We start from the raw sequence: 27,343 nt of genomic DNA on the forward strand, positions 1-27,343 counted from the left end.
GGCGCAGTTGGAAGAGCAACAGTGAACTTCAGGTGGCCCAACACAGTCAGAGTATCCTCGAGCCAACGGGCCACTGTTAACGATGTCGAACTCTACTCTGATAGTCAAGCCTCGCTTTTTTTGCATGCCACTGCATCCATGAAGGGCAAAACCGCAGACTCCACATCAGGCTGCACCTCTGCTGTGCATGTGCCGACATGTGTGCACATACTCTCCGGCGCTTCTCATTCTCACTAGAGTCCCACTTTTTCTATTCACATCTCTGAACACAGTAGCACCTTTTTCCTTTAACTATATATGTAGTCTGTATGCTCAAGCGGTCAGCAAGTGTACCATGGCTGAAGCTATTAAATATTTTTATATTTTAGTAATTGAGTATTCATTTATTCATTTATTTATTTTTCTATTTATTTAAATATTTCCTGTTCCTTATTTCAATTCTGATTTATTTATTTCAACATTTCCTGTTCCTTATTTCAATTCAGATTTATTTATTTGTAATTTATAAATAAATTATAATAGAATATATTATAATTATTTATAAATAAATACATAAATACATCAATAAATGTATAGATACATGAATACATAAATAATAAATAAATAAATTTTGCTCCCTTATATTGTTGTATATATTGAGTTATATTGGATAGGATCAAAGTCATGATCCTTATTTCAGAGTAATTTGGTATTTTAACCTATACATTGAATGATTTCTTATTGTAATCACTCCAACAGTGTGCACGATAGTTTCCAACAAGCCAAGTTTTGAAATCTGCCCATTGGCTCCTAGTATCATCCTCATTCCTGTGTTATGAAGCTGCAGGTGCACTGAACCCTGCAGAGTTCATAGTCGGGTCGCAGAAGACTCGTGGACACCAGCAGCAATATAAAGCAATAAAACTTGCTAATCGTCAAAAAGTATTTACGTGTGGCAAATCACATCTTGATGTATGGGTTTAGGTTGTAAAATCCTCCCCGATCCTTTGGAATTTGATCGGACTCCACAGGAATGAGTCCTACATATCCTGGTTTTTGCTCTTCCATAAGGGACCACCAGGCTCATGCACTTCCAGGAGATCCATTGAAATGCTAAACTGAGTGTAATGCAGCCTTTGAAAAGCTTCAGTCGTCCACCATTGTCTTTTCTAAAGCCCTACAGTATATGTGAAGCCACTTTGGCCGAGCTGCTGCATTGTCTTCTGAGTTCTCCACTCGACTATGTTCCTGATTAGAGCTGCTTTTTCTGTAAAAATGAAGCAGGATTGTGTTTTCCAAAAGAATGTCACTGCTCTTCGTGTATTTCTTATTATAACTCGAATCAATCCTACCCTGTTGTCAGTGAAGGCTTCCTCTTACTGTACAACATGTCTCTACCTGTGAATCTTCCCACCCGCATGTCTCATTTGCTAGACCTTTGTCTGAGGGTCATGAATTGAAATCCACAGAAGCGATTCACAAAGTCAATTTCTGCAGGTTTTAGCTCGTCATGTCTAATTTAAAAAAAAAAATGCAAATACAGGTGAACACGTCTTAAGTGGCTCTTTGTTCTTCACATGTCCTCCAGGCTGCAGTTTCATGAGTCTGAGCTGATGTTCCACCAGACATAATAAACCCTGTGCACTCTCCCTCCAAACACGTGCTCAGTTTTTTTTTTTTTTTTTTTTTTTTATCTAGCAATTGTCATTCCTCATTCCCCTATATTGATTCACAACAGGTTAACAGCAGGAACGTATTGATGAAAAAATGAAAATGATTACCAAATCAATGAATCTCATGACGCAATTCTAAAATATCATTTAGCATGAGCACTGGCAACTTCGGCCCCCTCGGACCGAAACGTTTGCGCTCATCTATTGTTCAGATGCCCACAATTCTTTGAAACCTTTGACCCATGCTGAGTCATCTTCCTGAAAAGGAAATGAAATCTGGTGTTTTCTGTCCGCCAGAAGGACCCTACTTCCCCAGAAAAAAAGTTTATTCAGGCTTTCCTGTATGTAATTTTCCCCACCTGAATGGCATATTTATTTATTTGTAAAATCTCTCTCAGCTTCTTACATTTTCATTGATTTTGTTTTTTCTATGATCTTAGACATTTTTATTTGGGCGAAAAGAGTCATGGTAGTATTTTTTTTTTAAGAAAAATGCAGCATGTAAAGCCCCTTAGTGGTGAAGCGTTTAACAAGAATAAAATCACAACTCTTTTGCAAGCTTCTGGAAATTATGACCACTAAGCATTCTGATCTCATTTAAACTCCCCAAGCTCTCACTGATTGCTATCAGTGTTAAGGAGGCTTCCATCTTTTATCCCATCTCATTTCCAGTTATTCCAAAGAAATCCAATGAGACACAAAGACTCTGCAAAGTGTCTCAAACATGCGTTCCAAGATTGCGAGTCAACTCGACACCTAGCGAGTCTGAGGCTGAAGGTCGCTCAATTAGTAAAGCAGACAAATAAATGTCCATAGTTTAACCTGAAATGGTTTCACCCATGTGGGAGCAAAGGTGTCTTAACCTTGATCAGCACCGCCACTGCCACTAAGTACATATTATCCGTGCAGCAATCCATTTTGTATGTTTCTACGCCAGTTGCTTAATAGTCTGCTCAATGTCATTTTTTTATTTTATTTAATGAAGAGCAAAGACATATGTGAAGCCAAATTAAATGGTATCATCAGATTATATGTCCACGTCCAGACAAAAATCAATCTGGGGTTTCATCTAGATAACAATTGATCAAATGGATTTAATTAATCCCACAGTGGGTAAATTAATATGAATTGAATGACAAAAAGTTTAATCACTAGATTTTTTCGTTAGGAATGAAGACTTTGTGCAAAAACAATACTTCACCTTATATGTAGTAAATGACTAGAAAGGGAGTTAGTGTAATTTAGTCTTCAATGCGAATGTCGCTCGGTGGCTGGAGATAGAGAAGCTAATTTCTTTTTTTGCTTGCCACTTAAAAAAAGGTGCCGATTCCCAACTGCTGTGGGGTGTGACTTTGTTGCACAGCCCCCTCAATCTTTCCACAGCCCTCCTCTGGGGATCAATAAAAATAATAAAGTTTGCCTCATATAGTGTACATTTTGAGTCATGTCCCCCTGACCTCTCGTGGCTGTACGTTTCTACTGACTGGCAGGACTTTTATTGCTATACCCCCCAAAAAGACTATAGTCGGTAAAAATGTGACAGGATGAAAAATAATAATAAAAAAAAACGAGAACCAGTAATTTTTTCGGTGTTCATGACTTGGTGTGAGGTAATGGCTTTTGTTTGACTCCACTTTTGCTTTAGGTTGCTGTTTATAAATGTCAGTTCAACAATCATGTTGATGTCAGCGCCACATAGATTTGATGCATTGACGAATTTCACACTGCCATATACGGGGACATGCGTGACGAGACGGCCAACGTTTGAATATGGGCAAGCTATGTTGACCTCTCTCAATTTAAACAGTTGGCCACATGGTGTTGGTCAGCATGTTAGTGTTGTTAATCAGTGATGTCATCTGCTAGTTTTGTACTTGAACTTTTGTGAGAAGGACTATGAGTCAGCCTGTGTAGACACTTGAGAAGTTTTACCTTTTTTTTTTTTTAATCAAGTCTCTGGTGACAAACGGGGACTGCGCCGTACCACAGCGAAGGATCAAGTTGTGGGAACAGCAGCTGCTTTTCTTTAGTTATATTTCACAACTGCAGTCTTTGCTTAAATGTGAAGTCACTCTCATGTATTCTCTATTTTTTTTGAATGACAATCATGGAAAAGTGACATGTGATTCAGGGATTTAGGCTCTTGATCGGGACAGTAAAGTTGTCGCTTTTCCTGCAGTCATCTTCATGCCAGACACAGGCCAAGGCCGTCAGTGAAGACTTTAAAAGGGAGAGTTAAATGTTGCTTTGCCTACACCGAGTCCTCTGTGTGATTTATGTGAGTAGTGGACTCTGCCAGGACCAAGAGGCCCTGTATTCCCTAGTGTGTGGGGGGGGGACTTTGTATTGGATACGAGGGGTGGAGACGTGGGCATGCAGGAGGTGTAGCTAACTGTCAAGATATTCTGGCATAGACGGAGGGGGGAGCGCTCATGTCCATTTTTTCCATTTAGTTCCTGATTAACCCTCTCCAGCGGCTTGTCAACACTCTTGCAGCCGTGGATCTCATCATTTCATCATGCTTGTGAGCTGCTCATTTATTTTAAAGAAGCCTGGACTGCGTGTCATCATGGTTTGAAATACCAGTACAAGATCATTTATACATTGCTATCAATTTTTGATCTTCATCAGGCCTTGTTACCGCGTGAGAAGTTAGCAAATGAGTGCTCACAAACTGTCACGGAATTTATAGACCATTTATTTAGATTAGATCAAGATAATCTTTTCATAGACCATCATAAATCATTTCTTATTAACGCCACAGGCGAGTTTCTAACAGTAACATTATGAACTGTCTTGCAGGTTCAATGAAAAGCTAACCGTTGTGTCATCGAAATGAAAAGCAAGTAGTTTGCGCCGTCGTAACTTTGATGTTGAGCAAAAGGGGTGAAGGTGCGAATGTTCTGGGTTGTGGTTCTATATAAATGGCACTCGCACAAAAGTCATGATGAAATTATCCGGCATTCCATTGTTTGCGGTATGGCGGCTTAATGCAACATCTTGTTGAATTGACTAAGCTATATTACACAGAGCAGCCAGGAAATTGGACACATTCACACTTTTCTTTTTTACCACCACTGATCCCCTTCCGTGTGGCATCACAAAAACTTGAAATCCTGCTCCTTGAACTATAATCTAGGGAGACTTGCAGGTTTTTACAAGACGTCATGCACAACAGCTGTTCGACATCCTATTTTCAATCCCAAGTAGGAAGACCTCAGGAGAGTTCAACCTTCGAGCTGTTGAAGGCTTGTCTACTCTTTTCCTGCTGTAAGGTCTAACTAGCTTGTTCTGGCTTGTCTGCAAGCTCGAGATCTGAGTGATGTGCAGCAACATTTCTGTGCTTCATTCCTGATTAACCAAGCGCCTGTCGTCAGTGTGTTTTCACACAAGCACACCGAGTCCCCATGTCTGTAATTACGCTTTATTATAGAAGGAAACGGACTGCTCACATCTGCGGCCAATGAAAGGGGAGATTTCTTCTTCTTCTTGCTCCTTTCTTGTATGCGTGCATCAACTCCAGATGTTTTTGGAGGTGTGAGCACACCTTCAAATTACAGTTATGAGGACAGGTGAAATTTACCTGTGAGGTCAATTTTTCCAAGGTTCTGTTTTTGGACCGTCTTTTATTTATTGGCTCCTTTGGTAAATTGGTGCAAAGCCAAGATCTCTTTTCAAGGCTTAGTTTTGCTTGAGTGGACCAAAACGTTGTACCCCCCACTCCTCTGTGGTGTCAAACAGCTGTGTCTAGAAGAAAGTACGTCAAAGAAGCTCTTTCAAACAGTCGTGTTGTTTGGGAACACACGGCCGGGATTAACTTCGACCCGTAAAAAGTGACGTGTAAAAATGTCATGAAATCTTTTGGACAATATTTGTTTGGTACATTGGATGACATACATTATTATTAATTGTACTAAGTTCATCTTGTTTTTCCTTTTTTTAATCACTTCACTGGTTTCTTTTATATCAAGCACTTGTTTGATATAAAAGAAACCAGTGAAGTGACACATTATTGTTATTTGTATTGTCATATTTGGGAATTCCGACAATTCCTGGTTAACTTTAATATTCAGCACCTGAGAATTTAATTACAATTTGTGAATGTTTGTTGTTAAAACATTCTCTTTTCTGAGATCGCACACACCGCACGCCTGTTTTTGTTCAATCTTATAAACCACACAAAAAAGGCTTCTTATCAGTACGTCTGATTAAAAATGCGGCTCTTGCTCCAGGCCTAAAGTCTAGACAGGATGATTCACCAGGTGAGTTAATAAACTACAGTCCACACTGTCAATAAAAAACATCCATACATTGCTTGTATAGATTTTTTTTATTGTTTATTGCTTGAAGCATGTCACAACAATGGTCAAAACCAGATTCATGGTTCAAATAGTAAAGAATAAACATGACACTCCTGAGCGCTCTACAACAATGGTTCCTATAAAAGTAAATGATGCAGAAAAGTCAAGGCTGTCTCCCACCGAGCCTCTTGTTGACCTTGGACAAAAGTGTGTATCTCCCAAGCAACAACATTTATACTGTAGCTATATCGCCATGTTGCTTGGCCAAAGTCTGCTTTCACTCTCTGGCTGTCTCGGATTTGTACACTCATTTCCAAACATGGAGGCAGCAAAAAAACAAAAAACGTTTCAGACGAGCATTCAACTGTTAAACAGGTGTCTGATCTTGTTAAAAAATTAACAGCACGATTTTGCCTGTAAATTCATAAACAAAGTCTGTTCCTGTTCCATCAAATTAATGGAATAATAAATCCAAAGGGCCATTTGAAGGTGTTAAAAAAACAAAACAAAGAATATGTGCAATCCAAGAAATAACTGTATGTAAGTGTATTGCCCGTAACAACACAGATAAGCTTATCCTATTCAAGTTCCTGTTTTCAAACCGGCCGAAAGAAAAAGTGCTTTGCCGCTTCAGCAATCCCACCTTTGCATTACTGGGATTCCCGAGATCCGTCTTCTTGATCCAGCCGGCTGAAGATAAACCCAGGTTTTGCTAGTGTCCCACCTCTTGATCCTTTGTCACAGGGTGACAGAGGCAATCTGAATGTCAAGGTTTTAAACCGTATGGAGAGGCTGTGCGCCAATCCCAGAGAGGCTATTTGATGCTGACAAAGTGGGCACCTGATCCCCTCTCACATGCTGCAACCCAGTAATTGGCTTCAGGAATGTTCACGTTGCTCTGCTTTAGGGTAAATAGTAGTTAAAGCAGTAAAGCTCACTGACTTTTTTGGGGGGAGATGGTTAAGATTTGCCTTGATCCCAGGATTGAGGGGGGAATAAATGGCTTCCTTCACCAAACAAAGGAGAGACCTGCTGGAAAGTCCCCTTTTAGTCTGCATCTTAAGGTCACATCTCTACATCCAAAAGTATAGTTGCATGTGATTCCCATCATTTTCTGTTTGTAAACATGAGGTGATCTTTGCTACTGACACATATCAAAATTAAAGGTGGCTTAATGGCACGTGGCCATCAAGCTACCATCAGACTTATGCTGAAAATGGCCCATAAAGTATTTTTTTTAAAAATTTGGACAGAATTACAGCAATCCTCTTGGGAGAAACAGGATAATGTGAGGACACAAGAAAAAAAACAAATTCAAAATGGTGGGCAGCAATTGGTTGTGCCTGTCATCACTTTCTTCTGTTTATTGGTGCTTGTCCAAACCCAACCTCAAATTGGAAGGTGGGGGAAGGGTTGCACATCACAGCAGCAGATGACCTTGCTATGCTAAATCTCTGCTGGGCCACCAGACCTTGATTTTTTGAGCTGCATGTTTGTGAAAGCACACTTAATGTGTATGAGCTATATCCACTGCAAATATATTTAGACATGGATGTCGTCTCACTGGACTGACTCTTCCATTTGTATTCTGTTGCACATCCAGTCAGTCACGCTGCAGGTTATTTGGTGTAAGGGTGAAATAGCACCTGCAGATCCACAGCTCCTGAAGTATTTTTGTTTCCCTCTTGAATTCCATCTCTGTTGACTGTGTTGATCTCCTGTCAAAATACGCATGGCTCTAAGAATTGACTTCGTCACCACTTCTTAACAGGCACATGATCCTATGGGATTTCATTTGAATGAAACCCAAAACAAACAAAGACAAACTCCAGTGCAACGTGCAGTGCCATGAAGAAATCCCACTTTCTACTTTTTTTTTATATTTACCACACTTGAAATGTTTCAGGTCATCAAGCCAATGTGAATATCTCACAAAGACAATCCAAATATTAAGTAGAGGTATTAAAATGCTAGATCCTCACTAAAACAACACCCCTAAAGTGGTGTTTTCCTCGATTCACTCACGCATTCCTGCTAATTCTTCCTCGACAAGAACCAGCCCCGCCCGATCCAAGATAATGACCTCGCTTTGTGACATCACAATGTGAGGAGCCACCCCTGTGGCATCTTACTTCTGGGAAGAAAAAGAGCCACCAAAATAACTCATATTTCATAAGAAATTAGGTCACCATTGTGTCAATGCTAATATATAATCAATGCGTATAATTAAGTGTGGCAAGCCTCAAATAGCATGATACAGCTTTGTTTACTCTGCTGTCTGCAGCCAAGTTCGCATTGCAAATGAGAAACTGTTCTGCGTAAATAAAGATTTTAGTATTAGTAAAGTAAATAGAAAATGAATATTCTAAATGATTATTTATTTATTAAGGGGGGAAAAAGTCTAAATCTATTTGACCCTTTGCAAAAGAGTAATTGAGATGATTACGCTTTTGCAAAGGGTCAAATAGACCAGTTTTGGTAAAACTAAAAGCAAATTTCATGGGCCACACCCAGGCTGTAACAAAACCGGCAAAGTTTTGCTGAATCAAGAAATCACTTAAAATGGTTCAAAGTGAAAATAGAATCCAAGATCTCAAAAAGAAACACGTGCCCCAATCCAAAGAAATTTCAGACAAAATAATAATCAAATTGACTAAAAATGTATGTATATCAACCTGGAAAAGGTTACAAAGCATTTTCCAAGGCTTTCAAACACCAGCGAATCATGGTCAGAGAGCCATTACAGCGGGAATAGGAATGGTTGGCCAACCAAATGTATTTCAAGCAACAACGACTCATTCTTGAGGTCACAAAAGAACCTACAACTACACCCAAACAGCTGCAAGCCTCACAGGCCACTCAATCTTAAGAAAAATGTCAAGTAAAATCATAGATTTGTTTTCTAGGAAGCAATATAAGTCAAGTGAAGTGATTTTATTATGAATGTAGTAGAAGCATCACAATATCATACGTTTTATAATCAGATGAATGCAGATTTTTTTTCTAGTGGGCTGTATGAATGCTTTTTTTTTCTTGGTTCGGGGATGGATTCCAGGCAGCCTATTATTTCTTCCCCCACTCACACATTCAGCTGTCTCATCTTGTAGTGCTTCGCAAAAACACTTGAGGTACTTTCCATTGGGGGTTGTTAGTAAAGGATATGAAAAGTGGTGCACTGCTGGCTTTTCTGATGTCATCATTTTAAGATATAAATGACATATATACATCTGAGAGAAATATTTTCATTCTGACTCTACTTTCATTGACGTGCTTTTTTGTTTTGCTCTTTGCGAAGCTTCCAAAGTAAAGCGAGAAGGACTTTGATGTGCTTAAGATGGCGCCTTGGCTTAACAGCAGGTTCTGTTGTGATGTTCTAAGTTTGAAGTGCATCTTGGGTTACAAAGCTAAATCTCAACATGCTGGAGTTGCTTTTGAGTTCCTAAAGCATCACCATGGTAACCACACAAATCCTAGTTAATTAACTCAGTGTTTTTTGCGGTTTGTGTTAAAACCCAAATGAGTAAATTCTTTAACTTTCCATCTCTTTGGTAAATACATCTGTGGGGGACAAAGTTTTTTCCATGCTCTATTTTATTGATAATGTCAAAAACTTGATTCCTTTTGCAATCAAGCTCGCGTAAGCTGTATACTCGAGTATGGGTTTATTCAGCCAACTTTCCCATACACTTGAGAGATGAGCTAATGGAGTGCACAGGGGGGCCATGAGCGAGTTCTGGCCTGCCATTATGTTGGACAGCATGAGTGAGGCCAAGTCAACAGGTGGTGTCCAATTATTTGGTCCTGAGGCAGGAATGAAGAGTGAGAAATAAAGGGAAGAGGGCGAGTCAAAACCGTGGGGGGGGGAGAGAAACCAGCGCGTCAACGACAGCTCTCCTCTCCAAAATCAGACAAGTTGATGTAAAAGTTAAGAATGATTCCCAGTTGCAGTGTCAACATTTTCGTACTTTTACATCCTGTAAAAACTCTTGCCAATTGAAGTAGCTTCCCTTATTCCTTTGAAATTTAGCGCAAGCCAAGCTCGTCTACACGCAATTTATAAGGAAATGCAAGATCCTCATTTGCGGAGGATGTTAGGTTGGCTGCTGAGAAGCTTTTCACCCCCAATTGTGCATCTGTGAGTTAGTCATAGCCGATGCTCTGTAATGATATTGGATCCAAGATGGCTGATGTAGCTTCGGGTGAAAGCGCTTAACCACATTACGTCATCATAAGCTAATTTCGGGCACTGTGGTGTCGCTTCTTTACTGTGTACGGGACAGTGAGTGTTTTTATGGCGTATCTTTCCGTTATAAATAAGTAGGCCTCAGATGGCCACGTTGGCACTGATCTTCCCTTCCAAGTGGCCACCAGTCGCCGTACCACACTGGCCAGCTGTCGTCTGGGGCAATTGGAGCTGCTCTCTGACTCCCTAACTTCCCCGCAAGCCGCTCTCAAAAATGTTTCCGGAAACACTCACTACATATCTTACATTGCTTTGACACCCTTTTATGTTTTATGCACGTCAAGTACAAAAGAGTTTTTATTCTTTTGACTTGTTTTTCCTCATGAGTCTTAACATAAATTAGCATATTTTTTCTCGTCACAGGAGTTGGTTTTATTACCAGTCAAAATCCTTGCCTGGCCCCCACAGACCTATTAAATCTGAATGTGCTCATTCCTGACCGGAACGGACATCTGATAAGTGTGTGCCTCTTCAGCTGGTCTCTTTCATTTCATGTCCATGTGTGTGTTAAATTTTAGCGTCTTTGGGAGGTCTCTAGTTCACAGCTTGTGAGGACTAGGGCAACTGGGCTTGATAACATTTGGGTATGATGTGATGTGTCTCCCACGGTAGCAACAAATGTCTGTATTACTCATTAAAACGTCAATAAAATGGCCTAAAAAAAAGCTACGTAGAAAGCTTGCTTCTAAAAATGCTAAGGTGGACATTCCAGCCTGATAAAGTTCCCTCTTAGTCTTGTCTACATTTGAGCAAGTGCCCAAGTAAAAGCTTTTGAAATGAATTAATCCCAAGTTAAATTGGAGCTTTTTTTTTGGGAGGGAGGGGGGCATCATTCCTTCCCATATTTGGCAAAGACGTGTCCGCACAGGCTTGGACGCTTCATTCAACAAGCGTCCATGTGTGCTGTGGGCTCCGCTCGCTTGACTTCTATTTACACAGCTTGGTTAAGATGGAAATGTTTTTCTACATGACAAAAATTGTTCAGCTGTTCCGGTAGCCAAAAAGCCAAATCATCCGTGAAAAATTGATAGGCAGCTTGGCAAGATGGTGTCACACCAGACATCCACACTTCTCAGTTACATGCGACATGCTTCAGGAATGCCGGCACGCTATTTTTTTTTTTTTTTAAATGTGTTACTCAGAATTTCCTAGGGCTGCTCAATTATGGATAAAATCATAATCATGATTATTTTCTTCAATATTGAAATGACAATATTTACATTGGAATGGCATTTATTGAACATGTTTGGAACAGTATTTATTGAACATGTTTAAAAAAAAAAAAAAAAAAAAAAAAACACTCTCCTGTTAAATATGGCCTGGATCTCCACTCACACAGGGGCGGAGTGATTGAATTGCAAATGCACATCTCAGAACGGAAACACCAAATAATCATTTGATTAAAATTCGTATAATTGAGCATATTTCCACCTTGTGATTCCAATGCGTAATTTACGGCTGTTATGTGAACTGCCGCTGCAAAATCTTGTGTCTCTGAAGGGCATTAGTTCCTTTATGAACAAATTTGCCCAAAAGTGAGGAAGCTCAAGTATGAACCTGACTTTTATGTTGTGTGGGAGACTGACTAGAGGACCGTAAAGAATAAAAACCACCATTCTTCAGTCTTTGCAATGTCCCCCCCCAACCCCCTTTTTGTTGCGCCCATCCTGTTAGTCATGGAACCTTCTGGGAAGACAATCCCCGCACCTGTCAAAGAGTGTTTGTTGAATGAAGAACTTCTTTCCATTTCCTCCCTGTGCAATCACTTTAGATTAAACCCTGTAGAAATGTCAAAAGAGCTGCGCGGCGCTTTGGGACCTCACTCATCAAGCCTTTCATGCAGCAGGGGCCCAAGGTTGGAGTTTTAGTGTCGTGAGTGGCAGTTTGTCAGCTCACTCGCCATTCCAGGCGCACAAAGCCGTTCTGTTGCCCCACGCTTCGAAAATCCTCTTCAATGTACACGTACAGTCAAGCACAGAAAAATCTCTGCGGCTGTCGTTTGCCAGCACTGTATTTAGAACTAGCTTGACGAACGCCAATGTATTTCAACCGTCTTAACTATGCCAACAATGGAAATGTGTCAGGAATAAGGGTGCTTAGTTTCTGCGGCTCAGGTCTCACCGGTGCCTGGCGCTGCACGGTGGGCCTCAGCCTTCTCTCTGTGTCAAGCGTGCGCTTTACATTCCGTTCATGACCATTGCGTGTTGCTACATCGAGTCTCAGCACAGGTACTTGCTTTTAAGGAGTGAGAGCATAAAAAAAGAGAGCTCATGGAGGAGTAGAAGCTCAAAGAGATCAGCGAGGGGGAGGTTCTGTTGACTGCCGCATTAATGCTGGCGTTTGTTATTTCCATCTATGGTCACATGCTAATTCTTGATCACAAATTGACGTTGCCTTTTATGTTTCCCACAGTTTGGCTTGCAGCTGCATCAGCAGCCTTATTTATTCACAGCTGGGAAATTTAAAGTTCCCTGAAGAGTTATCATGCTGTGTAGGAAATCACCATTGGGCCATTAACTGGAAATCTAAAATACAATCGACACAATAATCGACATTTATTTTGATTAGTGATTGTTTAGAGCCGTTGTTGAACTTAAAATTGTCCAAATCATCTGATTTCAGCCTCTCAAGACATTTGCAAGCATCTTGTTTTTCTTCATTATACAACGATCAACATCTTCCCTTCTTTTCTGACTTGGCATGGACCAACCCAGTGAATGAATCATAATTAATGGGAAAAACCAGATGTCATCTTGATGAATTTGCCAAATAATCATTATTTACAGCTCTAGTCAGAGAAACTTGCAATTGTCATGTTGTTGAACTTTTAGCAGCCTTGGAAGTGAAAATCAAGCTTGTACAAAACACAAAATCTCACCCAGAATACTTGAACAGGTGCAAACATCAGTAGAGTATGAGAGTCATTATTTTAGGTTCTCGATCAGGACTTAGCCTAACCAGATGAGGCCAAAAGAGCGGGCTGTACGACAAGATCTTACTGATGGTTGACTGGTTAGCACCACTGAAAGGAATTTGTTTAGTCAGCGGTTTCCTTTTGAAAATGCCCCGGGATTGTTGTTATAAGGGTGTTCAGTCAGGGGAGAGAGGATTTGGAGGGGATGGATTGAGTTATTTATTATCTGGAGCCATTTAAAGGGGAAAACTAGCATGACGGACTTGGGTGGAAATAGGAACTGGCGGGCCGTGCCAGCTGTAAATGCCAACCGTGTCATCCTGCCAGAGTCGTATCGAAACTTCTAAGCCTGCGTCTGAGCAGCTCGGGAAAAGCAGAAGCACTCAAGCAGGGTTGCGTTCCATCAAGATGATCAGATAGCAGGACGTCTGGCTCACTTTGAGTCTCCTCACTCAAATCGTGTAGATCCATCTGATAGATTCAAGACAAGGCCTTTTATTCATTGACCTTGGCGAGGATTACGATGTATATGTCCATACAGGTTTCAGCCAGACTCGGGAGTTATTGTGAAAATAAAAAAAATATAGCTTTTAAAGGACAGCCAACCTAAGATGAACTTTAAATCGTCTTGTTGATTTTTAAGGTGAACGGTTGGTTGTGAATAAAGAAGTGGTGTTATCTTATAGTCTCCCAAGGAAACGAAGAAAATTCAATGTTTGACATATATGTGGTTCATATCTGTATTGTTAAGTGCCGGGGTCATAAACTTTTATTTGCGTGTGAACTCTTGAAAAGCCCTCAAAGAGATAAAAAATGTTGAAAGTAAACAAGTCAGAATGCTTTGTTTCCTGCCGCAGCCTTTGTTTTTCCTCCACCCTTCCACGGTCCACACATAATACTGGGCGTAACCCTGTTCTGTGAAGACTTCAACCTCCATAAATCTTCCTCCGTGAAGACTTCAACCTCCATAAATCTTTCTGTGTTTGCTTCAGGTGACACAGGCCTCCAAGGTGTGGGGAGAGGTTCCTCTGCCAGATGACTCGGTGGAGCAGAAGGATGTCCAGGCACCGCCGAGCTTACTGGGCGACGATGAAGACTTTGTCGCTGATGAAGCTTCTGGAGGTTGGCTGTTGCCACTAAACACTTTTGTATTTTGCTTTTAGCTCTCCGCTCAAAACTGAAGAGCTTTTATGACTGTCTCAATAGATCTGCCCAGTGGCGAAGATGATGGAAGTGCACCGTGGCCTCCAGTCTCAGAGAGCACAAGTAAGAGAGCAGAAACTACGTATTGTGTGTGACTCCTAGTCGAGTTCCCACATATGAGTGTATCTGTGCACGTGTGCCATGACATGCTCACATCCCGCTTCAAGCCACCAGTCAGGTCAAAACAAGACGCTTTTGCTTTGTCTGGGAGATCTAAACATCTCCACTTTCATCCTCTTACCCAGCAATAGAGATGGCAGCACTGTAAGATCTTCAAGATCTTTCAAAGGCAAACAAAAAATTTTGTCATGACAGACGAGAGCATATGTGTCTCATTCTATTGCCTCCAGTGCCCTTTTCGGCTTCTGTTTTTTTTTTTTCCATAGGACTGAATAATGACACATTAGATCATTGGTGTCAAACTCAAGGCCCGGGGGGCAGATATGGCCCACCAGAAGATTTTATGTGGCCCGCGAAGACAAATTGTGCACCAACTTCATGTGTCAATACTAAAATTCCAAATTGTCTTCACTTGTAAAAAATAGATATTGCCAGCAATTGTTATTAGCATTCATCTTTTTTAAATATTTAAAAAGTTTCTTCTAGTCTCTGATTTCAAAACCCTTATTCATCAGTTTGATGTGTAGCATATACCATATATAATATAAGGTGTTGACAGTCATAATGGTCCTCTGAAGGAACCTGTGACTGCGATGCAGCCCGTAACAACAACGAGTTTGACACCTCTGCATTCGATCCTCATTAACTCAGTTGCAAATATATTGTCGTAGTTGTAATCCAATCCAATTGCGCGCCAGGTTACACCATTTAGCCTTTTCTCTAAAACTAATCAAACATGGACCCTTGACTAAGGACACTGCAGTTTTGGATGAGGCAGGCGAACGCCGTATTTAGATCTAAAGACAGTGGTAGGAAGGAAATTTGGCTTCCTGCGTTGAATGCTGAAAGCTTTGAGTGTCTCTGTCCGGTTGGCATCTCAGACTCAAGACTTCCTTTCCATTATACTGCATTCATGCAAGAGTATGGTGACACTGTTGTTCCCATTTGACCTCCTGTTTCCTGTTGTGTTATTCACTTGTATGGTGTGGAATTCCCAGCTTCATCCATCCCTGACACAAGTACTGACCATCTGGCGTGCACATTGACGTGACGGTGTTATTTTAACTTTATTTTTATTCCGCCATTGTTTTCCATGTCCGGTGGTACGGTGACATTGGTTAGCATGTCCGCCTCACAGGACTGAGGTGCAGGTTATGATCCCATCTCTGGCTTTGCTGTGTGGAGTTTGCATGTTCTCCCCTTGCCTGCGTGGGTTTCTTCTGGGTACTCCGGTTTCCTCACACATTCCAAAGACATGCATGGTAGACCAATTGAGGACTCCAAATTGTCCGTAGGAGTGAGCGTGACTGTGAATGGATTTTTGTCGATATGTGCCCTGTAATTGGCTGGCAACCAGTTCAGGGTGTCCCCCACCTAGTGCCTGATGACTGCTAGGATAGGCTCCCATGACCCTCGTGAAGATAAGCTGTTCAGAAAATTCCCACTGCACTGGAGAGGCACTTCAGCTACTTTTCATTTAGAGGACCAATGAAACAAAGGTTACCATTCATAACAGGGTGTGGGGCTGCTTGGGTTACGTTCTTCCCACTGATGTTTCCATTATCGTGGGTGTTAGAAGATAATATCAAAGGCAATAGAGAAAATGGTTCATCATTAAGGAAGCTGGTTATACTTCCTCTGGTAACCATGAAGGACTGCATGGCATGGTTGTCCAACTCTTTCGAGTCAGGCCTGTGCTAATCTCATCAGTAAACAAATGTATACAAATAAAGCAGCCTGCTCCAAAAGCAGTTTTCTCTTCAAACAGTCCGAGTTCTGAATTTCCTCCACCACCCAACCCCACCCAAAAAAAATACACCCTGACAAATCCGATCCACTCAACGTTACTTAATCCCAATTAAAAATAACTATTACCAAATTACTTCTACTTTATAGTACAACTCTTGCCAGTACAGCACGTTACATTTCAATTGTCAAGAAATGCAATCTAAAGTAGTGTACTCCTAATAGGTTCCAACTTTCACATTGGCTGCTGCATCTGGGAAAAAGATAGGGGGGGGGATCCGCATTGAATGGTCAGAGGCTAATGATTCCATGTTGTGGACAAGACACCGTCGACAGCCGCAGTTTTCTAGTTACAGTTGTTGAAATATGACTTTGCTCTCTATGCCTGTTGGGTCATTATGTAGAGGGATGAGTGCTGGCAGCTGTGGTTATTTTCAAGCTCTTTGTTTGTTTGGCCACTGCGGGCCCTCCAGAGGGGCTCATGAGAGCAAAAGACAAATGTGAGTGGGGGGGACTGAGAGTACAGCATTGTCTTAAAATCATAATCCGATAATTTGGTTTTGTTTATGGCACCAGAACATGCCTTGTGTTACTGTCGTTTGACTAACAGTTGTTTAATTATGTGACTTAGGGTCAACATTTAGGTTGATGAGGATCACATGATGGTATTAAACCTGCTGATGAAACGCTATTGTTACAAACACAAAAGTGTTGCCTTGGAGAACTGACCTGCCCCGCTCCTCCTAAGGACAATGATTAAGTGTTTCACTGACAGCAACTGTGTCACTCGCATTTTTTTTTATCACATTTGGTTATATATGGCACAGAGGTAATGAGGTTCGTTTGTTCATCAACCTTTCCTTATCTTTATAATCATTCGAGAACGTATGTGTTAAAACAGTAAAGCAAATAGTCCATGTGAACTTGAATTCTCCATGTCATCGTTTTTCAGCTTCACAATTTAGGAGAGCTTATTTGTGTAATTCTCCCAGATGATCAGCAGCTTCCTGGCCAGCAACAGGAGTGTGCATATCAGGAACAGAATTCCTCTCTTGGGGATCATACCTCCAAATGGCAGCCGTGAAAAAGAACATGATTGGTTGTGTGGGTGTGTCCATCCTGCAACTGCAAGAACACTCAAGGGAGTTTCCCTAAAATTCAAAGATGACCTGAACAGATGTTGGTTCTCTTTCGTCAAGGTCACTCTCACGTCTAGTCACTCCTGTACTCCCTTTAACCTTGATGGGGGTTTCAGATTTGCTTTCAGATCTGCACTTGTGTTCACTGTGGTCATTGCACATTGACTCATACTTCAAATAGAGGTTTTGGAGACCTGAGCTTCTAATAAGAGTTAGTCAGCCAATGACCATAATAGTACTAAAACCAGGGCAGAGAAATGCAAGTAATGTGAAGCCATGACCTTCCTCTCTCTTGGACTTGACCCCATCCTGACCAGGATCAGAGCAGGGTTTCAACCTTGAGCGCATTGGATATTCCTTCGGGTTTAATTAGCTTGGCTGAGCTTGAGCGACTTCAAATAGAGAAGGGCACGTTTTATGTCAAATGTTTCCTGGCTGCATTTCAAGCCTTAGTTATTTTTACATAAAAGCTGTTTACTCATTTTAGCCCAGTAAACATCATCAGCGAACAGTCGGATGAAGACTGAAGAAGGCAAAAAAGGACTTGATGCTAACTTTTTTCCTCAAGGGTACTGTACAGAAGTAACTCAAGCCACATTTGAGTTGAAACATCTGGATGCAAAACAATCACTTGATTGTGAGGTGAAGGACCGTTTGAGTGTTACAGTTTATAGAGTGGATTCATCCAAAATCTGGGTTGGACTTAAAGAGTAAACTTTTTGCACAAAGAATCCTGTCTTCTGCAGCGATCTCATTGACATTTTAATGCCGTAAGCTATAGCTCCATCCAAAGTGGTGGAAAATGAGTCATCATAAATCACAAGTGACATGGCTACTGGTGCCAGGACAAGTAGAGCTTAACTTTTCGCAAAATGATGATCGTAGCGAGGCTCAGTTATTTCCATGTAGCGAGGCAAAACAGGAAGCGGCTCCTCCCGGCATCAGTGTGGGTGTGTCTCAGACAACAGAAATGTGAAGGGCAGTGTTGGCATGTCTGGTTTGGAGGATATCCTCTTTGGGTTGGACCAAAGACTTGTCTTCTCTAAGGGGATGCCCTCTGGCACTTGCGTCCTTGATGCCTTCGTGTCACCAGACTTGCTTCCAGATAAGTCACTCATCAAGCTCACAGCATCCTTTGTTCCCCGTGACATGATCCGAACTAATCAAAAAAGAAACACAAGCTGGTGACCCCTCTTTGTAGAATTGTGTTTTTGACCTACACAGAAGAAGTTTACGTTTCCATGCGGAGGTCAAATGTCAAACCAGTAAAGGTTCGTCGCCACTTTTCCATCAAACGCATTTTCATACACAACAACTTCAGGCTATAGGAATACCCCATATAAAATTAAACTCGGATAATTTTTGGTAAGTCATGAGGTCACAATTTCACTTTTGTCACTGACACACTTTTTGCCTGCCTGATTTCTGTTATTTTACATGTTGAAGTCATGTGTTGTGTTTCATGTACTTGCCTCATGAAACTTTTCTGTGTACATATCTTCATCTTATCTAATGATAACTTTCTATTTGTTTCCTTCTTACTTTCACTCATTTACTGTCTAACCCCCCTGCCCTTGCTTGGCTAACACCATCCTTCTCAATATGTGGCTTTTGTTGGATGACCCTTGACACGTTGGTTCCCCTTTTTGTGTGCCACTTTATCTCCTCGTGTTTCTTGCTCCTTTGCTTCTCGCCTCACATTGCTTACTATAGAGTACTCGTTGGACTCTTCCTATGTGGTGAACATAAAGAGCGCAGTCGAGCCAGCCTTAAGTAAGTCTTCCAAATGTCAATTCCTTCTTTGTGTGATCCTGAAACAATCTTTCCTGCTATCTGCTATGCTTAATGACACACTTTTCTAAAGGCACCCCCAGCAAACATTCCAAGACTCATCTTTAACAAGCCATGAATGTGTTGAGTGACTGTGTTTTTCCAGTGTTGTTCAATGTCAGTGGAAAAACGATGAGCATGTTCTGGAAAGTAATACTGACAAGAGGATGACAGCATAAACGTCTTTGTTGTGGGATTGCGTAATTGCACGTCGTATTGGATAGTCAACACTAAAACCGCATTTTAGACTTCAATGCGCTATTTCACAGTGTAATGTAACATTTTTCAGTGTCAGTGTCTGGGACCTCTGTCACACACTCAAGTTGATCAATTTGCATCTGACAGAACAATAAAATTAGAAGTGAGACAGAAGAGAATACATCTCGCATGACCAAAGCCAGCCAATCTTAGAGAGATTACTCTTAAGCAGCTTCATCTTGCTCAGTTTCCACAATAAAAACATTTTTTCACTTGAGGAACGCTTATGAGTTGACCCACTGTTTTAGGTCCCAAGTACAGTAATTTGATAGCTAGCTCATTGATGTCATACAATATTCTATTGTTCTATTTACTTGATTGGGGCTTTAGTGCAATTTTAAGGCTGGAGCTAACATGTCAGACAAGGAACTTCTTTACTTCTACACCATCTATCCGAAAGGCTTTTTATGTTGTAGGCCTACTAATTAAAATGTCCGCATCGTTGTTTTTCTTCATTACAAAATGTGTATGAATATATATAGTATATATATATATATATTTTTTGTAAATGGAATGCAGCCTTCTATCCTCTTCCAGCTTGGCTGGTTCTGGGCCACTGCTGTAGGCACTGGCTTGAGGGTTGAAGGTCAAGCCCAATGCGGTTGGGCATTAAAGGCCAGGCCATCGCTCAATCAAGTCTTTGTCTTTGGTGTAGGCTTTTCTGCGCTGCATGGCGGGGGCCCAAGGCACAATGCAGCCACAGTTCTGCTAGTAGCTTTAATCGCCAAATACATTTTTGGATCAAGAGTGTCGAATATATTTTCCCAGACACTTTTTTTAAATCCATGTCTGCACTGAAACTCTGTTTCGTCACATTTGATAGTCGTGCTGCTTTTGACGATTTCCCCCACTAGAACCTGTGAGTGACATCTCGGAGAATTGGTCTTGTTTGTTAGGAGCACTGTCATCAAAAGATCTCAAGCGGTGGCAATACCATACTCACTAGGCCATAGACGCTAGCAAACTCAGAGCTAGCAGGGAGCCGACCTGGCGTCGAGTGCCCACTCAATTGATGCGATTAGAGCGGGTCAAATGAAGCGCTTTGATGAGGAACTTTGATCTTGCCCGTCTTCTGTTTCCACATTCAGGCAATTCAACAATTATTCACTTTCAGTTCAACAGTAACAGTGTGCACTTCAAGCGCGCCGGCACCCTGCCAGGCTCCTCTCAAGCCTGAACTTATCAGTTATGAAGACACTCCACAGTAGTACTATAACAACACGACAGCAATTTATACATGTAGGTCATATACAACGAATTAACAAATATTAAGTATGCAGTAATTCTGATCAAAACTGAATGAATAAAATACCAACTGTTTGATGCAGTTCGATTTCTTTATAGATGCATCAAATCAAACTTTAATGAATGAATACAGAACTAATTCACGGACTGCCGCATAGAGCCGTCTCAGCAGAAAATGTCTTGTCACTTTGTTGTGCGCTTTTATAGACACTGCTCAATTTACTGTCAGTTAAACAAAACCGTTTTCTCATTAACAATGCATGTTTTTAGTGCCCTCCCAAACACGGGAGCGAGCCAAAGTTGGGGCAGTAGAGCAAAAGTGAGAGTCTCAATGGGAATTTAAATAGGCAGCACTCCAAACATTAGCTTTTGCGTTGTGCATGGCAAGTAGCACGAGGCTGCAAGAAACAGTTCAAATATTGACTTCCTTCCCGAATTTCAAATGCAGTCCGATTGAGGTTGGCAGACTCCTCCGAGCAAAGCGTTGGCAGCAATGTGACATTGTCAACACATCCAGCATGTTATAATTTCACAGTTATATTTGAGACTATGGTTTAAGGACACGGCCGTCAAATCGTGCGGCCGTGTGTAACTACATCGCAGCTAGCGGTTTGAGCGAAAACCCAACCACAATTGAGATATGGAAATAGATCCCATAAATGGAACGTGGCACTCGTTTAAACTTCAGGCAGGCCCGTCGGTTTGTGCTGTTAAATTTAACCACAAGCTTTCTTAAGGGAATGGACCATATTAACTTTAGTAGGTTTTAGCACTTATGGAAGCATGGAATGATACTCAGAAGTTCCAAATGTTGTTTTAGAAGCCAGTCAGGCTGGCTTTAGTCTGGTTAAACTGACAAATTCTTATTCACACTCTCTGAATCCAGTTTATTACAGAGCTCTTGTCAACTTCACCGACTCCATCGTCTACAACCCAGAGCTGGACGACATCTTCTCACCAGCCTTTAATGAGATCTCAGAAGCCGTGGTGGACACCGTATGTCTTTATTATTTGTGCAACCTTAAAAATCATGTGTGGGTTATTTAAACCTTTGCTGATTCCGTTTGTATTTTCTTGCCTTCACAGTTGGAGTCCGAGTACAACAGGATTCCAGGTGCCCAGTCAGTCAGCGTGGTCCTCATTAAGTATGCATTCCAATGCTTTAAATCAACTTTTACGGCAGCTTGAGTCGAGTCCCCGCAGCTGACTACTGTCGGTCGTGACATACATAAATCCTTGCAACTGTAAAGAGGAATTCCTTTAGTGCAGCGCCTTTCTGTGTCAGCATCAGCAGGCCACTAACTACTATATCGTCTCACCAGACCTTTCTTGCTCTTACAGGAAGATCGTCAGAGAGTATGGCACTTATGTATTTGTGGAACTGGACGTGGGCTCGGACTACAACAGCAACAGCGAACAGATCCGGAGTGTGCTATACAGCGTCGTGCAGAATGGGGCAATCGCCTCCTATGTCACATCAGTGGAAGGCTTTCAGTTCAGAGAGCTTGGAGAAGGTGAGGACCATGTGCTGGAGTCACTAGATGCAGAGTCTTTCACAAGGGGTTGGAGTTTAAAATCCACCACAGCGGTAGGGCAGGGCTGTTAATGTTTCCTTTTGGTTTCTAGTTCGCCCTCTGCCCTCAGTGGAACCTTTAGCGGTGCCAGGTTTGTACTGTGCATGGTGAATGAGCTGACTGTGCCATAGAAGCTTTAGGATGGCTGTGTGTAGTGGCTTTAGGAAGAAACGTGCAAATTCATCTATCACGTGGTCCGAAAGAATGTTTTGCATGGAGCACCAATGGAAAATCAAAATGCACAGAAAAAAAAATAGCACATCCGCATGGCATGACTTCCATTAAGAATGCATAATTGATCTATTGACCGACAGTGCTCAAAAGGATATTCAGTTTTGGGGTGTAATTTCAGGATGAACCCAAAATGCATCGAAAAGTTATTTGTAATGTAGACTTGGCAGAAGCTGAGAAAACGATAAACGCCTCGCTGTTACACAGAAGGAATATTCTCTAAATTAAAAATCAATTGGTTGTGTTGCCGTGAACGTAATGCCGCTGCTTTATTTATGACGTAGTGCTTTGGTTGTCCTTCACCCTTCACCACGTCAATCCTCCTTCTTATATTCATCTTTCTTAGTAATCCCTGGCATCAGGCCGTGCATGCCGGATGAGCACAGGTGTGGTGACGGGACTTGCATCCTGATGGAATACCTGTGTGACAATCGACCAGATTGTCGTGATCTGAGCGATGAGAACGATTGCGGTGAGTGGCTTCGGCTTGTAACGTGGTCCGATGATTAATGCAGTGCGAAACCGTCGCCGCTGCTAAGTTTAACCGGAAATCTGTTGCAGATGGAAGACGACCTTTTGCAACCACCCCTGCCCCTGCCACCGCAACCGCCGCGGTTAAACCTCCGCAGCCACCCGTCATTCCGGGATTCTGTCGAGCGGATCAAGCAAAATGCCAGAGCGGAGAATGTATCCCTCGAGACTACATCTGCGACGGGGAAAGAGACTGCTTGGACGGAAGTGACGAATTCCAATGCGGTAAGTCATACAAACGCGTATGTACATGCGAGCCTGACGGCAGCTTTTGGCACGTATCCACTTGTCTTTACAGGAACTCCGTCGCCATGTGAACCCAATGAGTTTAAGTGTAGAAACGGCCGTTGCGCCCTCAAGCTCTGGCGTTGTGATGGAGACAATGACTGTGAAGATAACTCAGATGAGCTGGACTGCCGTGAGTCTCCATCTCTGGCTCTGTTCAGACATGAATCCTGGGTGATGTGATCATGAGTGGAAAACTCACCCAGGATTACCCAATCTGAAGTGACTGCAACTATTGATGATGTCATTATACTTACCTGATGTCCACAGCCACCAAGGGTCCAGATGACCGGTGTGCTCCTGAGCAGTTTGAATGCCTAAGCGACCGCACTTGCATCCCAGCTAGTTACCAGTGTGACGAAGAGCCAGACTGTCCCGACCGCTCAGATGAATACGGCTGCAGTAAGGCCCAACCACTTGTGTATTTCTCTGTAGTACTCTACATTCTGCACTAAAGTCCAGCTCTGAGCTTCTTTGTACACGCTGACTAATTCTCTGTGAGCCACATGCTCTTTACACATGGGTCAGCTCAAACACAGAGCTTTTTGTGAAACATCCTGTCCACCGAACTAAAAGTGAATTGTTTTGCATCTGTGAGTCTCATTGCATCACCAAATTCCAAGCAGCCTTTGTGGGTAAATTAACTATGGAGTTGAAGTAGTTCTGTTTTTCTTTTGCAGCTCCTCCATCTGTGACAAGTCCACCAGAAGAATCCATCCAAGTTGCCCGGGGGGCCACTGTGACATTTACCTGTCGGGCTGTTGGCGTCCCAACACCCATCATCACCTGGAGGTTGAATTGGGGACATATTCCAACAAGTGGCAGGTGGGCTTCTTGAAAACCATTTTAGACTCACCTGTACATTTTCGATTAACTTCAGGCTTATTTGGTTTAGTTAACTCAGTCAGTGCCATTGGATATTTACACAGACTGATGTTAGACTCTCTGGACTCATATTATACATCCCACCAATTTGGTGGTATCCACGCTGGAAAAATTAAGATGGAAAATCGCACTGTGGATTTGAATCATTATCATCACTATCTGCCACGTTTGAACCGGTCTTATGTGATCTCTGTGAGAAAGCCCAATGAGAAATTCAATCTGAATCTTTTTTGTATCCATGTAATACCAGAATCTCAATGACCAGTGAGAACGGTTATGGCACGCTTACCATCCGTGACGTGAAGGAAGCCGATCAGGGGGCCTACACTTGCGAGGCCATCAACGCCAAAGGTCTTGTGTTTGGTATTCCAGATGGAGTGCTAACTCTTACATCAAATCCTAACCCGGGTACGTTCAAGCAAGAGCATGACGGGTTTCATTCCAAGCCACGGATGAAATTTAGCTAAGGAAATAAATTGTCCGGACCTTTTCAGGCAACTGCCCAGACAATCACTTTAGCGTGGAGGGCCGCTGTGTTCCTTGCTTCTGTGCTGGACTCACCAAGAATTGCAAGAGCACCGGACGCTACCGCAATCAGATCAGCCTGCGTTTCACCGATGAGGAGGACTTTAAAGGTACGGATTCATTTAATTCAAAGAATGCTAACTTCAAACTCACAACTGAAATACAGAAATGTTCACCTCAGAGAGAGCAGAAAGCTGAGAAAATTAATCGGTCTCTTTTGTGACACTCAGGTGTGAATGTCACCTACCCATCCAGGCCAGGCATTCCCCCTCTTTCTTCCACTCAGCTCCTCATCAACCCTGAGATGGAAGAGTTCCAGCTTGTCGATTTGTCACGTCGCTTTCTCAACCTGGACTCTTTTTGGACCTTGCCCCGCCAGTTTCTTGGCAACAAGGTATCGACTCCAAAAGCTACTTTTATTTACATTTTCCACTGAAAACATTTGTCTCGTATTCATCTTTTGATGTCAAACTCAAACATGAGATTGTAGAGGAAGGGCGTGTAAATTAGTATGCTAACCCTCCCTGCGTTTTAGATCGATTCCTATGGAGGGTCCCTGAAGTACAAAGTCCGCTTCATTTTGGCCCGTGGTCTGTCTGAACTCGTGGAGAAGCCGGATGTAATACTGGTTGGAAATGGGCGCAGGCTTATCTACCGCCGAGGGAGTTCCACCCCTGCCGGTGTGGTCAACCAACGTGAAGTTAAATTCACTGAAGTAAGTGCTTGGGGAATTCTATACAAAGTCAAAACAAATAACGAATCACTAGATGTAAAAGTTTCCCGAATGTGATGGTTGTGAAGGATAACTGGCAACACTCCAACGGACGACAAGTAAGCCGGGAGGAGCTAATGATGACGCTGGCTAACTTGGACAGCATCAGCATCCGCACCATCTATGACAACCACATGGTCAGCGTGGCACTCAGTGATATCGTCATGGATACCACCACTGTGGAGTTTAGCACTCGAGGTCATGCGAAGGATGTTGAAGAGTGCAGGTAAGGGAAACAAATTGGCCTGTCAATAGCACAAATGTATTATTTTTGGGGGGCAAGTTAAGCTATCTGGTATGACCCAAAAAATCTATTGCATGATTGTCCTGATGCTGGTCACATTAATGGAACTGACTGGTATGTACCAAAACAGTAGCAAGGATTCCCTAGGAGTTATCCTATTAAAACAATCGAAAAGACCATTTTTGACCTTTTATTGTTATTCCAGCTGTTTCTATCAACAATCCCAAAGTTTGTGATGTCCATTGACATGTTGTACTTTGTTGAGACAGCTGGTGGAAAAGCCTTGATGCTGATCTCATTTATGGTTCCCAGATGTCCCCCTGGATATACGGGCCTGTCTTGTGAAATGTGTTCCTCTGGTTTTGAGCGCGTCCCTGGTGGCTCCTATCTGGGCACCTGCGCCGGGTGTAACTGTAATGGACATGCCAGTGCCTGCGATCCAATCAGCGGACATTGTCTGGTAAACACTTAATACTTCAGGCCTACTACCGATTATGATAGGTGATTACATTTTTTTTTTCCTACTGTAGAGCTGTCAGCACAACACAGAAGGTCCACAATGTGACAAGTGTCGCGTTGGTTACTTTGGTGACCCGAGACGAGGCCGATCCGATGACTGCAAGCCTTGCCCTTGTCCATACTATGAAACCTCTCGCCGGTAACCTCTCTAGATCCATTCCAAACTGACTCCTTCAGATATTTGAACAATGGTTCCTTCATTCCAGGTGCTACTTATTAACACAGCGCTGTAAATGGTTACCTATGGCTCTTTGTTTGTCATTGCAGGTTCTCTGACACCTGCTTCCTTGATTCTGACCAACAGCCAACATGTGATGCCTGCAAGCCCGGCTACACGGGACGACGTTGTGAAAAGTCAGAACATTAAATAATCCCGTATAAATTACTTTAGAATTAATGTTTATTTCCTAATTTGTGGCAATTCTATATCACTCCCGCCTCCTTTTTTCTCAGATGTGCTCCTGGTTACCAGGGCAATCCCCTTCTACCAAACGGAAAATGTGTTCTTCAACGTGAGTGCATTTTAGTAAAGTTTCTAGAGTTCTGTTTGCCCTTGTAGTAGACTTGGCAGTAGAATGTGCTCATGGCACAGGTATGCGCTGCTTTTGGAACATTGCCAGGTGAACTTTCCACTCCATATGTCTTCATCTTTCCACTGCCCCCCCCCCCCTGCAGAAACCAAGTGTGATAACAGAGGAAGCATCAGCTCAACCAGCAGGCCATGCAGCTGCAAGGTACACATTGCACGATTGTTAAGTGCAGAGTGAAACAGTACAGACGAGAACCATTTATTGTTGTCTCGGTCATTCTTTTTCCATGTCTGAACCTTATTTCCCTTAATATATTGAATTTGATCAAGTATCTGTTTTTATTTTTCTGCAGAACTATGTGGCAGGCGCTCAGTGTGATGAGTGCAAGCCAGGCTTCTTCCACTTATCAGAAAACAACCCTGAGGGTTGTCTGCGTTGTTTCTGCATGGGCGTCACCAAACAGTGTGCCAGCTCTACTTGGAGTCGAGATCAGGTACAGTAGATATGAATAGTAAAGGGAAGGGTGCATATTTTCTCACACATGCTGTATCAGCAAATCTTGCAGGTGCTAAATGGAGAGGTGGGAAATTGTTGGT

The 27,343-nt window shown here is 42.2% G+C and overlaps 1 protein-coding gene across 2 annotated transcripts in view; it reads left to right on the forward strand.

Annotated features, from left to right (window-relative positions):
* The window catches only part of hspg2 (heparan sulfate proteoglycan 2), a 63,702-nt gene that overhangs the window by 4,155 nt on the left and 32,204 nt on the right, over positions 1-27,343 (forward strand). The window contains exons 2-23 of one of the 2 annotated variants that reach the window (XM_088362562.1): positions 14,103-14,232; positions 14,317-14,376; positions 21,538-21,647; positions 21,738-21,796; positions 21,993-22,165; positions 22,278-22,316; positions 22,803-22,928; positions 23,018-23,212; positions 23,286-23,405; positions 23,543-23,674; positions 23,953-24,097; positions 24,408-24,565; positions 24,652-24,792; positions 24,913-25,076; positions 25,218-25,397; positions 25,484-25,680; positions 26,011-26,158; positions 26,229-26,356; positions 26,485-26,571; positions 26,671-26,729; positions 26,893-26,951; positions 27,100-27,240. In XM_088362562.1, coding sequence (XP_088218688.1) covers positions 14,103-14,232; positions 14,317-14,376; positions 21,538-21,647; positions 21,738-21,796; positions 21,993-22,165; positions 22,278-22,316; positions 22,803-22,928; positions 23,018-23,212; positions 23,286-23,405; positions 23,543-23,674; positions 23,953-24,097; positions 24,408-24,565; positions 24,652-24,792; positions 24,913-25,076; positions 25,218-25,397; positions 25,484-25,680; positions 26,011-26,158; positions 26,229-26,356; positions 26,485-26,571; positions 26,671-26,729; positions 26,893-26,951; positions 27,100-27,240 — 2,751 coding nt within the window. The remainder of the gene's footprint in view (positions 1-14,102; positions 14,233-14,316; positions 14,377-21,537; positions 21,648-21,737; positions 21,797-21,992; positions 22,166-22,277; positions 22,317-22,802; positions 22,929-23,017; positions 23,213-23,285; positions 23,406-23,542; positions 23,675-23,952; positions 24,098-24,407; positions 24,566-24,651; positions 24,793-24,912; positions 25,077-25,217; positions 25,398-25,483; positions 25,681-26,010; positions 26,159-26,228; positions 26,357-26,484; positions 26,572-26,670; positions 26,730-26,892; positions 26,952-27,099; positions 27,241-27,343) is intronic. The other variant, XM_088362571.1, reaches the window with a different exon arrangement.

Source organism: Syngnathus floridae, chromosome 2 (genome assembly GCF_059516105.1).
Source record: "Syngnathus floridae isolate MCC-2025c chromosome 2, RoL_Sflo_1.0, whole genome shotgun sequence".
Lineage (NCBI taxonomy): Eukaryota > Metazoa > Chordata > Actinopteri > Syngnathiformes > Syngnathidae > Syngnathus > Syngnathus floridae.